The sequence below is a fragment of the Merops nubicus genome, unplaced genomic scaffold, assembly GCF_000691845.1.
Source record: "Merops nubicus isolate BGI_N331 unplaced genomic scaffold, ASM69184v1 scaffold10661, whole genome shotgun sequence".
NCBI classification, from domain to species: domain Eukaryota; kingdom Metazoa; phylum Chordata; class Aves; order Coraciiformes; family Meropidae; genus Merops; species Merops nubicus.
The window spans coordinates 17,553-31,390 of NW_008587811.1; the positions used below are offsets into that span (position 1 = coordinate 17,553).

The following is a 13,838-nucleotide window of genomic DNA, read 5'->3' on the forward strand; positions in this document are numbered from 1 at the left end:
TTAGTTCCTTGTTGTCAAATGGAATATCAAAATGATGTAAACCATGTTCATGAATATGTACCAGAGGGAGCTTTTATTTCACTATGTCTTTTTAACTCTGAATATTCCCTGGAAGATATAAAAATTGTGATGTATGAAACTGTGTGGTATCCTATAAAAAAAAATTAAATTATCTGATGATACTTTAAATTGTTTTTATGGAGATGCTTGAAGAAGTGATGTGGGCTAAAAAATTTATTGAAAGCTAACAAGAATTAAATAGTCCTGATGATTATGCTTTACTAAAAGCAATCTATAATTCAAGCAGCTAAATTTTCCATAATTCATATAATACTGTTATCTACAGATGACATTATTTGATTGTAATTGCAGGAACTACCTAGTGTTTTTAAGTAGGAATCTTTACAATTTTTTAATCTCAATTTCATCTTTGACCTCTGTTCTGATACCTGAAACTTTTGAGATTTATCTGTGCTGGTTTTAGAACGATGAAGTAACACAGGTTGGAATGGACTTCTAAAAGTCATGGTCTCCAGGTTAGAGCAGGTTGTTCAGGGCCTTGTCCAGTCAAGTATTTAATGTCTTAAAGGGTGGAGACTACAGCCTTTCTGGGAAGCTTGTTCCAGCGACTGCAGTGATTATGACAAGAAGACTTTTCCCTTTATTAAGTTGAAATTTTCTTTGTTCCAACCTGTGTCCATTGCCTCTTGTATAAGCACTGTGTGAATTGGATTGATTAGGCATATTTTGCCCTTGGTGAGACTGTGCTGGCTATTCCCAAACATCCTGTATTTCATGTGCTTGGACATGTCTTAGGAGAATTTGCTTCGTAGTCTTATATACATTGAGGGTAAGATAGTCAGCTTAGCTTGTAGTTCCCCAGGTTTTTCCTATTTGTTTTGAAGATAGCTGCAATTTTTGCCTTTTTCCAGTCAGTATCCAGGGATATCTCCCCTCGTGGTTGTGACCTTTCAAAAATTATAGCTGTCACCCTTGAAACCACATTGGCCAACACCTTCAGCTTCTTCTGAGGCATCCCACCTGATCCCATAATCTCCTAGATGTCCAATTTAATTAAGTGTTTCCTGACTTTTTCTTAATATGCTGTGGGTAGTGCCTCAGGCTTGCAGCCTTTATCACTAGACTAAGCAACGTGAAGACCTGGGAGCAGAAGGTACAGTTTGAAACCCAAACAAACAAAACACTGAGAGAAAGGGTAGAGTACCCCAGCCTGTGTCCTTTGTCACTTGGTCTCCTTCCATTCCTTACTAGCCTGCCTTTTGTTACTGTTGTATTTTACAGAATTTTGCTACACATTGCATCCCTCTCTAGTTGTAACTCCAGCTGAGCCCTGTAAGATGACGTTTACTATGTTTATGTCAAACTGTGCTGAAAGTTTAGAAAACCTGAAAACGGAATTGAGAAAACTTGCAGATTAAGGAGAAAAGCAAGACGTTAATAGGAATGTGAAACCAAAGTAGGAGCACATAGCTTTGTTTTGATACTTATACTTTGGAATATTTTCATGTATTTTATTAGATCAAGCAAAAGTAACTCATTCTGTTGTTATGAACTGAATAAGGCTTTTACTTCTCACTAGAGATTTCAGTATCTTTGAACTACGACTTTCCAAGTCTGGGAAAGGAGTGTTGGTTTTTTTTTTTTAAGGTAGTTTTCAATGATTGCATTCAAAACCTGGAAAATGGACTAGAATATACATCTAAAACTGGCATTGGCGTTGCAAATTTCCAATGCAGAGGGACTGTACACATATAGGATTGAAAATAAGAATAGTCTTGACACACTGGAGGTGTGGTCTGAAAAAAAAAGAAGCATTTCAGCAGGACTAAGTGTTGGATGTTTATAGTGGTAGGTGATTAAGCTGGGAATGAGTGAAAAGCCACGTTTTTGCAGGGAGTCATAATGACCTGTTGTAGTTTTCTCTGTAGAAAGACCAAAGTCACACTGATATAAATTAACAGTGCTGCTTAAAAAAAACCCTTGAAATAGATCCTTTGCTTTTCCAGTGGTAGCATGGCCTCAGTGGGAGTACTTTGTTCATTTCATCCTGTTTTGGCTTTCTCATTTCAAGAAATACAGACCAAACAGAAGGTTTCAAGGACAGCATGAACAGAAATCTGGGAGTCTACCTCCACAGCAGACTGGTGCTGTTAAATCTGACAAGGAGGAGCTAAATTTGTACCCAGTAATTGACCTTAAATAAGTTATATGAAAAGCAGACATGAACTCTTCTTTTTATGGGGAGAAAACAGCTTAGTAGCAATGAATATTTAGACTATGCAATAAGAAGAACTTGGAAGCATTAAAGACAGTGAAGTATTGGGGTGGATTTGCTGGAGGAATGATGTGATCTCATTTGTAGGAGGTTTTTAAGAAGAAATTGAATGAGGATCTCTAGGATTATAGCTAAACTCTGTGTTGATAGTAGACTCAATGGCTTCTCGAGAACCCTTTCAAGCATTCATATGCTTGCTGGAATGGTTATTGTAGACTTGGACAAATTTTTCTTGCAGCAGTCTTTTCAGAGTTTTGATCAGGCAGTCTCTGATATTAGTCCTTGGGTTGTTAGATATGTTACAAGATAAAGAGCTGGATTTTCAGAGAAATAAAGCATTTATTTGTTCTGAAATGAATTACTTTGCTCCTTGAAAGGAGCAAGGTTTATGCTTCATTATCAGGAATCTCCGGTAGCTTTTTATAAGAAGCTGTAGAAATAGATCTAGCAAAACCCAGTGTCCTGTGTTTGAGTGCAACCTGTGGAATATTAACAGAAGGAAGAGCCCACATACTTTGAGCTGTTAACTTCCATCTCGTTGAAGTAGTATGGTCAATGGTAATGTGATGTTTCCTCAAGAGCTGGCTTAGGGACTATCTTGTCCTTCAGGAGGTTTGGCTACGTCTGAGCAGCCATCATAACTGATAAATGTATGCTGATGTGCACATTTCCATCAGTATCTTTTTCCAGTCTTGTATTATCTTCCACCTACTGTTTGCTGTTGAGGCACTGTCAAAAGTCTGCTGCTGCAAACAGAAGGGTTCCTTTGTCTAGGAGTTGTGGAAATAGTTAACTAGGACTCTGTATTTCTCATTTCTAGGATTAGGAACAACAGTGTTTATAAAAAAAATGTGAATTTCTGGATGCTAATCCTTGATTTCATCATTCCAGCTGGTTAGGCTTGAGCAAAGTTTGTCACTTTGAACTTGCAGGATGTGGAGTTTCATGTAAGCAGGCCCATAGTGAGTAAGGCTCCATCTCGTTCGATAGCCTGTCCCTGTCTGTGGTCAACCACAGATACTAGGGTACAGAAAACAAGTAGTGGTGGTGGGTCCCCAGAACGCTCTCCCAGACCTTCAAAAACTTTCCAGGATTCTGTGAGACAACAATGATGTCTTTATATATAACAACCCTTAATTAATTCCATTATCCAGGAGCATTGATATGAATTCAGTCCACAGAAGATATCTGAGGATTCACAAATAGGTTCAATGATTCTTGTGGTAGGCACTATTATTTAGAGTTCCTAATTAAGGCAGTTATAGCTATCTAGCATTATATTGTAAAAGGAATAGAGTGTCTGCTTGGAACTGGGCTGTTTGCTGCAGAGGCAGATCTTTACAAGTGGTTGTAAATGTAGTCTGTGCCATCTCTGTGTCTGCAGCTAGTGCACCCTGGTAAAATACAAATCCTTTACTTCATCATAGACAGATTAAGTTATTAGAGCTCAGTAGTCCCTAATTCAGTAATGTCTTCTTGACAAGGACAAAATTGCTGTGCAAGAGAATTGCTCCTGACTGTGTATTACTGGAACATGGGTTAGACAACTAGATTGGGTGTGTGATGTATACAGTCCTAAGACCTGTCCCTATGCCATTCCTCTAGATCATCCTATCTGATCTCAAATGAGTCATTATTGGTCTTGTAGCTCTCACATATGTTTATGTATATATATATGTGTGTGTGTGTGTATTTAATGGTTAATAAAACTTAGGCACATACCATAAATTAGATTGATTTCATATTACTGTTCCAGCTGCCACATCTTGGAACAAGATCAAGCCACTTTAAAAATAACTATTGGCTGATTAATCATGAAAAGAAAGTTCTTTCTAAGTCTAGAAACCTCAGTAATAATAATGCATGAAGCAATCAAGTAGATGTATTTGCTGACGAAGGTAGGAGACATGCAGTGTCTGAATAACTCAGCAAAATCTAGTCCTAGTTTGAAGACATTTGTAACAGAGAACTGTGACTTATTTATTCTTACTTGGTAGACTTCATTACCTGATTTCCTCCCAGACTACTTTTTAGGAACTGATGTGGTGACATCTTGAAGAACCATAAATGCTGTAGGGCAGGTTTTCTAGCAGGATTGAATTTATAAACACAACCGTGTAGGTCATCATAGTTAAAACCTTTTCTGCTTTTAAATGAAACCCTAATTTGAACATTTTGACAAGAAATCTGAAAGTTTTTATGAAGGAGATGCTAGAGGATATCTTAAGTCTGATTCTCTTACCTCTGCCTTTTAGAAGTTCATGGTTAACTGTGAACTCTTTGGTGAATTTTGGTGTCCTCTCCCTTTACTATAGATTAGCTGCTTAGATCTTTAAAGGGGGAAGGTTGTATGCTTGTTTCATACTAGAATGAGACAGTATTCCTATTCCACAGTCCTAGAAAAATGTTTCTTGTCTAGGTTTCAGAATAGTTCTCCTAACTTCCCGTTCTCCTTTCTCTCCTTTCCTCCACTCACATCCTTCTCATTTCTTGCTTTGATTCCTTAAAAGCTTGTGTAAGAGCAAGTTGTGATTGGAAGTGTTAAAACTAGCTGATTATGTGTTTCTGTTCAAGAATATTAAAAGAGAAAGTTCAGGTGAATTGGAGATGAGGCTGAGTGCACAGGCTATCCAGTCTTTGGAAACTTCTTCAACCATAGCATTTTCAGAAACATCCAGGCCTACATGTAAGCTCATATACATGGGAAGCACTGACAGATGATTTTAACCTTAAGTTAATTTAGCAAAGCAAGTTCTTGTGTGGAATTAAACTGTTGAGCTTTTGTGTCGAACTTCGTAGTATGATTATAGTACAGAGACTTCCAAGCTGGTTAAGTGAGTTCTTGAAAGGTTATCCAGTTTTACTGTGGTTTTGTCATGGTAACTGTAGCAGCTTACAAAAGACTGAGAGCCTGAAAGTGTGGAGGACAGCCTAAATTGTGTCTTAAATACATTAATTTTTCATTTTCAGGACAGAAAAAGAGTTTTCGTCAGTATCACGTTCAGTTTTTTGGAGATGCCCCAGAGCGAGCCTGGATATTTGAGAAGAGCCTTGTGCCCTTCAAAGAAAAAGACCAGTTTGAGCAGTTATGCCAGGAAAGTGCAAAACAAGCCCTCACTAAAGCAGAGAAAATAAAGGTAAGAAGCTACCAAGTCAGGCAAGGTTTGCAATTTTTTATTTTACTGTTACAGGTATGTACAGATGTACATAGATATTCTAGAAAGCTTTAAAGACAGCTTGTTTTAGAGAGCCTTGTAGGATATATTCTACTTACAGATACAAAGAATGAGATGATGTACCACTGTTGATTACTCAGTAAAAATCAATACTCTTCTGCTTTGCATTGATTCATCCATGGTATCAGGACTATCAAATACAATTCCATTTGAATGTCTGAATTGTGATTATACATTGCACTTAGTCTGTTGGAATTGTTTTGTGTTCATGTTGGCATTTTGGAATCAGAACTGGTCAAATTTCTCACACCGTTGTCTTACCTTGCAGATGTTAAAGCCCGTTCCAGGGAAGCTGCGGCCACAGTGGGAGATGGGTGTTAAGCAAGCAAGTGAAGCAGTAGGCATGACAGTAGAAGAACGGAGGGCCAAGTACACCTTCATCTATGTTAGGGACAGGCCTCATCTTAATCCTCAAGTGGCAAAGGAAGTTGGCATTCCTGTGGAACCATTAGAGGAGATAGATGAGTCGTCTTACTCAAACGAAGAAACCACTCAAAATCTGAAATCAATGAAGGAGTCTAGCATTCCTAACAAGAGGAGGAGAAGGACATCAAAACTGTCTGCCCATGATGATATGCAAGAAAGCAGTCAGTCTAAGAATACTACTCCTCAAAAGTCATCTGAACAGACAGAATCCAGAAGAGGGATAGGCTCCCCTCTCAATAGAAAGAAAACTCCGGCATCTACTCCACGAAGCAGAAAGGGCGATGCAGTATCTCAGTTTTTGGTCTTTTGTCAGAAGCACAGAGATGAGGTTAGTCTGTTTTAGCTGTTACTGTTGTTAATTGCCTCTTCTCATTTCTGTACTTAAACTTATTTAGTTGACAAAAATTAGTTGTTACTGTCGAATCCATAATACTCTGGGTTTGACAAAGTATGCCTGTATCAGGTCTTAGTCTAGAGAGAAACAGAGGAAGAAGGGAATGTAGGTGAGAAATATAAGCAAGGTAGTGAAAATGCCATTGTACTTCAATCAGAAGTCATGTTAGTGTCTTCCTAGATAATCTAATAGTTCTTTGTGTTAGCCATATTTTTTAATGTAAATTGTAGATGTGCATGCATGCTCAGGCAAATATAACAAAGGTTTTGCTGTTCATGGCCAACTCTTTGTAGTTAGCTTCTACATTCTTTCTGAAGATGTGCCTCAGTTCCTTCACTGTGTTCCCTTGTCTTTGAACTCCTCAAAAACTCTATTTACCTAACTAGAAACTTTTGCCAAACTTAGAAAGACGCTAGTTACCAAAGCTTGTGAAAATTGCAATTGGTGTGCAATCTGCTGGGACAGAAACTAGGTCTTTTTCAGAGAGTTACACTCCAAGCCAAGGTGGAATAAATAAATACCTTAATGTCAACATTAGGAGAAATAAAAGTATACAAGCAGTACTGCTTTTCTAGCTCATTACTTTAAATAAGGAACATTGCTTTCCTCCTTATAACCCTGTGCTCCATTTCCAGTACAATTCCATACAGTAAAAGGAGCGTGAGTTCTCACATTTTCTTGTAGTTGTGCTATTCCATAAATACCCACAGAAGGACCAGAAAGTCAGTGGTGACTTTGTCACGCTGTTTAGCTACTGAATGACTGACTTTGTCATAGGCTATTTGTGTTAGAAAATATTCATAGATAGGAGCTTTATACAGGAAACTTGAAAAACAGATTCTGTTGTGTGGAAGTCAATTAGTTGTGGTTCAACTTGGGATCTTTTTAGATCATTGCAACTTAAGCTGTTACTGAAAATGAAGACAGCATTGCATACACCTTTTAAATTGAGAAAAGCATTGGTAGTTCAGTTTATGAACTCCAGACAGAAAAGGGTTTTGTAGCCGGACTATTAAATATAGATTTTGACATATTCATTATTAAAAGCTGTGTGCATGGGTAAATCATTGTCTCATGTTTGAAAGACCCAAGGTCTATTTCCAGTTATTCCATAAGTAGCCTCCTCTCATGCATAGTGGCAAGGGGGCATTTCCTTGGCCTTTAATGTAGGTAGTAGGAAGTCTTGTGCAATACTGAGGAATGTGAAATTAATTCTGTGGAAGAAATGAGATTATTATGTCTGGGCTTATGGATTCTTAGCCAAACATACCTTTACACAGAAAAGATATGCTGAGTCTCTAATGTTATATTTCAATTTTGTGTGCCAGTTATCAAGCTTAATTCCCTACTATGGTTATACTGTAATCTTCAAACTAATAGGCGGAAAATATGAAGACTGTTACAATATGTGACATAGAGGAATTGCTTTGTCTTCAGTGTCATTTTGGGAAACTAAAATAACCTTGCATAAACTTCATAGCCACAGTGATGTGTGCTCATGTTGCACACAGTTGTAAGTAGAAGGAAGTATGTTTCAAAATACTACATACAGTTAGAGAATATCCTACCAGTACTGCCTAGAATACTTTTTAATAAGATCAGCCATGAAAACCCAAATCCACCTTATTCTGTGATCCATTCCAATAGTTACAGAAGCACTTCTGTGCATAGAACAGAGCTAAGTTAGGAAAGCTGCAAGTATGGGGTGACTGCAGGTAACAGTCACTGATGGATCAGGCCAGTAGAATCTCTCTCTCCTTTCTCTTGGTTCAAAGTTCACTGGCGAAGTGGGGGAAATACCATTTTTAGATATTCATTCTTCTTGCACAGTACTGAAGTTACCTAACTTCTGTTAACACCTTGAGCGTGTCAGGTTGCTTTTAAAATGGCAGGTTTATGCCTTTGGTGGAAGGCAGAGGTTGTACCCAGACTAGTTTCCTCTTCCCTTAGGCCTACCTGGTTCAACTTGCCTGGTTTGCTTTCCCCCCAAGCGTTTACTTTTTTACTGCTGTAAATGTTCTGATACTTTAGAAGGAGTGATAAGGCTGGATAAAAACCAGACCTGTTTTTGAGCTATGTACAGTGGTGGCATCTGAGAGTGTAGTCTATGGCTACTTCAGTATTTGAATATAGAAACTTTAGAAGAACGGAAAGCAATGGATCCAGCAGAGGCTGGCTGGTCCCCAGATATGGGAACAGGTCGGTGTGAATAGAAAGGAATGACTTAAGACTTCTCTTTTGGAGCCTCCGAATATTACAAGCTCTCTTAAAAGTAGAGCTCTTTCCATTTATTGCTTGGAATCTGATTTTGTGTGGTAGTGGGGTTCAGATACCAGTTTGGTTTTATTAATTACGACTTTCTGTGTTACTTCTTCTGGGGATAGGAGTATGGCGAGTAGTTGAAATTTTTATAAATCAATGATAGCTGCTGGAAGACTGGATGAACTGCTAGAAAATGTTTTTAGTGATTAAAGAGACATGGTTTCCTGAGGGAGGTGTTGAAAGCTTATAGCACTTTCATGCTTGTAGTGACACATTAAGTATTTTGTGCTGTTACCAAAGGAGTAAAGACACATTTTGTACTATTGACATTCTCATGCGCTTCCTCTGTGAAATATAAGCATAGTAATCGTTAGAAGAGAGAGTCTGACTTGAGATAAAAGTATCATTCAGTGAGAGGCAAACGGCTGGACTGCTTTTATTAATTCATTGATTTGGGTCTTGAATCTATTTTGAGGTAAGGTAAGGAATAATTTCACTGGTAGGGTGTCCAGCTGAAGATTTCTGCATATGTAAGGAGTTGTTGAGCATCAAGACAAGAGTGAAGGTAATATGCTTTCCTTGGATGAGCTAGGACATGCCTGGTCTAATTACCATGTTTTCCCTGCCTATAGTAATATTAATTCCCAGATCCAAGAAAAGATCGTCCATGTGTTCTGTAGCATAGTTACACTTAAAGTAAGTACCAGGGAGAAGCCTGTGATTTTCACATGCTGGAAGATACCTGACACACCATTTCCAATATGTACGTGGGACTGAGCATTAGAGTAGGAAGACTTTGGAGAAAGCTGTTGGGCGTTTTCCTTGGAGGCCATCTTTGCAAGGATCGCTTGATCACTGAGAATCCTGAATGTCTTTAGGTTGTCATTTCACAGTGCTCCTAGTCAGCTGAAAGTTGTTTTCGTATTTTGGTGGGACTGGAGCTGATGTTAAACTGTATTTCATTTGTGTAAACAAAGATAGTTTTGTTCTAGAGAATTAACTATCTTGGTGCCCTAGTTGAGCACAATGAACTTAGTGGCAATGGTCAAAATGGATGCTAATTTCTTTTCTTAAAGAAGTGAGATTTGTTGGAGCAGTGAGTCTGCCAATATTCTCCCCTTTCAATAACTTATTTGACATTGTTGGATTTTAATCAAAATTTGAGCAGAGGCCTGCAAAGGTAGTTTTATTCTCCAGGCTTTATGCAGGTGGGATATGCCAAATAGAAGCAAGAGAACTCTTAGTAATCTTACAGGAGAAATGACAGCATGAATTTCCTTACTAGACACTAAATAATCCCAACGGAAGGAAGTTGTTACAACTGTTCTGCCCCTGGAGAAGCTTCAGTCACTCTTGTATCCTGTTTGATGACAGGAAATGCAATTTTAAGACACTGACTTCTAAGAAACTAGGTTTAATCTTTTCCACTTAGGACAGAAACTGTATTTTTGTTCTGTTGAATGGTTTTACTGTTTGAACACTTGGCCTAGTTTTTATTTTGCTCCGTGATTTTGGTGTATTGGTTGCATCACTCTAGTAACAGGATTTTGGAGAATGCTGGGTGATAGGATTAGATGTGGTGTTTTTAAAGCTACTGTTTCATTTCTGTAGATCGTACAGTCTTAGCGCTTTCTGACTTCTAGGATTAATCAAATCTGGTTTTCCTTAAGTAGAAGTATGGAAATACTGAAGGAGGTTGGGAGGATTTTTTTCTTTGCTTTTAATATTGGATTTTCTGATGCACAGCTTTTTGAGATCCTCATATTCATATACATGGTATAAAATGATGAATTAGTACAGAAAAATATTGTATCAGATAAGAGCTTGTGTAAAACTCCCTTCTAAGATAGGTGTATTGACTTCTATGTTTAATGAGATCTCCTGTGAATTGATGGATGATTTTTAGGCAAGTACTGCTTGTTTGTCTTCTGTGGTATAGATTTAAACTTTGTCAAGAAATAATACAATTTTTTTTTTTTTGAATGACCACCATACAAGATGTACACTTACTCCATTTTTTTTTAATGTTAAAAGGCAAATAGATACTTCCAAAATTATTCTTACTACTTCTGAATATGGTAATAGATGAACTTCTTAGAGAGAGAGAAAGAGCAAAGTGGTTATTTAAAGAAAAACTGGATACAGAAGGTTTTAATCTAGTTGTGTCTACTGCAGAATGATAGAGAACTTGTTTGTACCTAGTTTTCCAAAGAAAAGTATGTACACCATTAGTTTCAGTGGTCGCCTTTTTTAATACGACCCTATTTCTGCATGTTTAGGTGGTTGCTGAACATCCAGATGCTTCAAGTGAGGAGATTGAAGAATTGCTGGAATCGCAGTGGAACATGCTTAGTGAAAAACAGAAAGCTCGCTATAACACAAAGTTTGCCATAGTGACCTCTCCCAAATCTGAAGAAGACTCTGGTAAACGTAAAACTGTGCTAGTGTACTCTAACTAAATTTGATATACATAGTGGTGTTAAACTAAGCACATATTTGACACCTGCAGGGAAAACAGCTTTCACTGTTTTCCAGTTTTAATTCTTGGTGTTTGTGCCCGTAGCAGAGGAACGCCAATGGTTACAATAAACACAGCCCATGAAGTCTACATTTCTTGCTCATTGTTCTGAAAAGTTGTTCTATGTAAACCTTCTGCTGTTTAGAGATTGCTGGTTTCTCATTCTTCTTCTGCCCATAAGCAGCTGCCATTGCATCCACTGCCTGTTATGATAAAGTGGATGGTGGGAAGGGAAGATGAAGTGTTACTACAAGTAAAATTTGAGTTGTGTTTTTTATAGAACAGTTAGGAAATGGTTTAATCAGTGCTACCCCTTTTACTCATACACACCTAACTTGTATCATCAACAACTCAGGAGGAAATATTCCAAACTTTATTCTGAAACTTTCATTCATTTGGCATTTTATTATGCTACTCAAAGATTTTAGGACATTGTACAAGATTGCAAATACTTTTTTTTTCTTTTTTTTTTTTTTGGTTGCTGTTGTCTGGTGTTTGGTTTTGATAAACAATCTCAATTATTGTGCAAAATACTTGAGTTTTGGAGTCACTTATTTGAGAAAGGAGGAGAAAGTTTGGCATTTGCATGAACTTTGTCAAATTTAACTAGGTATCATTTTTCAAATTTTAGTAGCTTTACAGCACTGTAAGAAGATAACTTATGAAAGTATTAGAAGCCAACGGGTGCTGCTTTGGGCAATGACAAGAATGAGAGGGAGTGTTTGAAAGTTTGTGAGACTTGAAAAAACTTGTATAAAAATGGCAGTCAGTTTTGTTAACTATATGTGCGTGTGTGAAATAACATCATTTTGTGGAAAATTGAAAAAGTTTTTTAACTTTAAATTTAAAGTGTCAAATATTTGGATATCAGTTTTAAAAAAAAAAAAAACACATTCTGTATCTCTCAAGGTTCATCATTGAAGAATATTGGAGAGGCCAAACGTAAAGTGTTTCAAGACTCACCTAAAAGGAGATCAAGATCCAGAAGTAATTGAAATTTGTGTTGTGTGCAAATAGTTCATCATTATAAGTAGCTACTGAGTGTATTTTTTTATGTAATCACCCACGTATCATCTCTTTATTTTATCTCAGATGTTGTCTTCCTTGACATTAGAATTTTAATGGATCCCAAATTAAATATCTAAATACTGTAGTGCTGAATTTTGTTCACCTTCCTCAGTGTCATATTGCAAGAAATGTAATTGAAATTGTACCTGTACCAGGTGTTTCTAGTACATATATTGTGTACATTTATAGTTATCTACAGTTGAAAACATGTCAGTTCAATCATTCCCTTACCCAAATCCTCTTACCTTAAACTTGGAAGAATATCGTGGGATATTTTTTTTGCTGGCTTTTTTTAAGTAGCAGGTTCTCCTGGAGCCACTTCAGTCTGCTTTGTGGATTCAGAGTCTGATAATAGAATATGTCCTAGATTGTTAGGGATAAGAACATTGATTTGAAAATAATCATTTTTTTTTCAAGTTGCTATATTTTTAATGTTTACAGCTATTTGTTCCCACTGGAATAGAATGCTTGTAGCTGTAGGGCAATTCTCAGTTAACATTATTTGTGCCCCTGGAGCTTGCAGTCTTCATGCTAATAATACCCTGTAGCTTTAAGAGTACTGGAGAGTGTAATAATGTTGTAATTTCATCCCGATGAAACAGACCACCTCCTAAACCTTCATCTGTCTTTTTTGAGGTAGGGTGAGTGCAAACAATAGTTGAACCTGTGGAAGGGGTATGTAGGTCACTGACTTTTTGTAATTTAGCAGCTGCTTGAACTTCACAGTGAACAATCATCTAAATATGTGGATAAGTCTGTTGGTTTAAAGTGACCAACGTGATTCTGTTCTTTGGATTTTGGTTCACAAAGGGAAAGGGTTCTTATGGTCTCCTGTAAAATTTAAGTTAGCTTGTTAGAGATCTGGAGCTACCATACCAGAAAATGAAAATTAATCTGTACAGTTGGTGATATCTTGTCTTTTCCAGAGGCCCCTTAATAGATGTCGCCAGTATCTTCATCGTTATCTTGCAGAGAACTTAAAGGAGACGTAGAAATTCATTTTGGTGATAAGACACTGTTACAAAGTGGCAGGAGAGTTAAAAGCTGTATAGATCAATCATGTGCAGTCTGATGATATGAAACGACTGTTGGGCAGTAACATTGAGACCTTAGGCTAGTGCTTATACAGGTAGACTCATCTTTCTAAAATACTGAGAGTATGAAGGATTTGATATGGATGTGTTCTAGAGTTAGTCTTCAGCACCAGAAACCAGACCTTAAGCATTTAAGAGATCATCAAACTGTGTTACTGTTTAACCATGTTTTAAAAATACTGACTGAAAGAAAAGTAACTTAAATAACTAGATCAGTTCAAAATACTTTGAAAGTGGGTTTTAGATTATTTTTCATGTAAGTTTCCCCCATCCCCCATCCCAAGGTAACTTACATGGAAATAAAAGAAACCAAAAAAAGAGGACAAAGGAACCTACAGAAGATTTTGAAGTTCAGGAAGCACCTAGGAAAAGACTCAGGATGGATAAACAGAATAATCGGAAGGTAATTATGTCGTTGGTTTGTTTGGGTTGGTTTATAGCAGCACCAGTCACATTGCTGTAGTTAAGTTTGTCAGCATTTCCATTTTCAGGATTAAAAAAGTAATGTCTGTATATCAAACCAAACTTGTAAATACTCAGAGAC

The 13,838-nt window shown here is 37.2% G+C and overlaps 1 protein-coding gene across 1 annotated transcript in view; it reads left to right on the forward strand.

Annotated features, from left to right (window-relative positions):
* The window catches only part of WHSC1 (Wolf-Hirschhorn syndrome candidate 1), a 59,033-nt gene that overhangs the window by 15,422 nt on the left and 29,773 nt on the right, over positions 1 to 13,838 (forward strand). The window contains exons 3-6 of the mRNA XM_008949080.1: positions 5,267 to 5,433; positions 5,801 to 6,286; positions 10,894 to 11,038; positions 13,579 to 13,697. Of these exons, the coding sequence (XP_008947328.1) occupies positions 5,267 to 5,433; positions 5,801 to 6,286; positions 10,894 to 11,038; positions 13,579 to 13,697 (917 nt within the window). The remainder of the gene's footprint in view (positions 1 to 5,266; positions 5,434 to 5,800; positions 6,287 to 10,893; positions 11,039 to 13,578; positions 13,698 to 13,838) is intronic.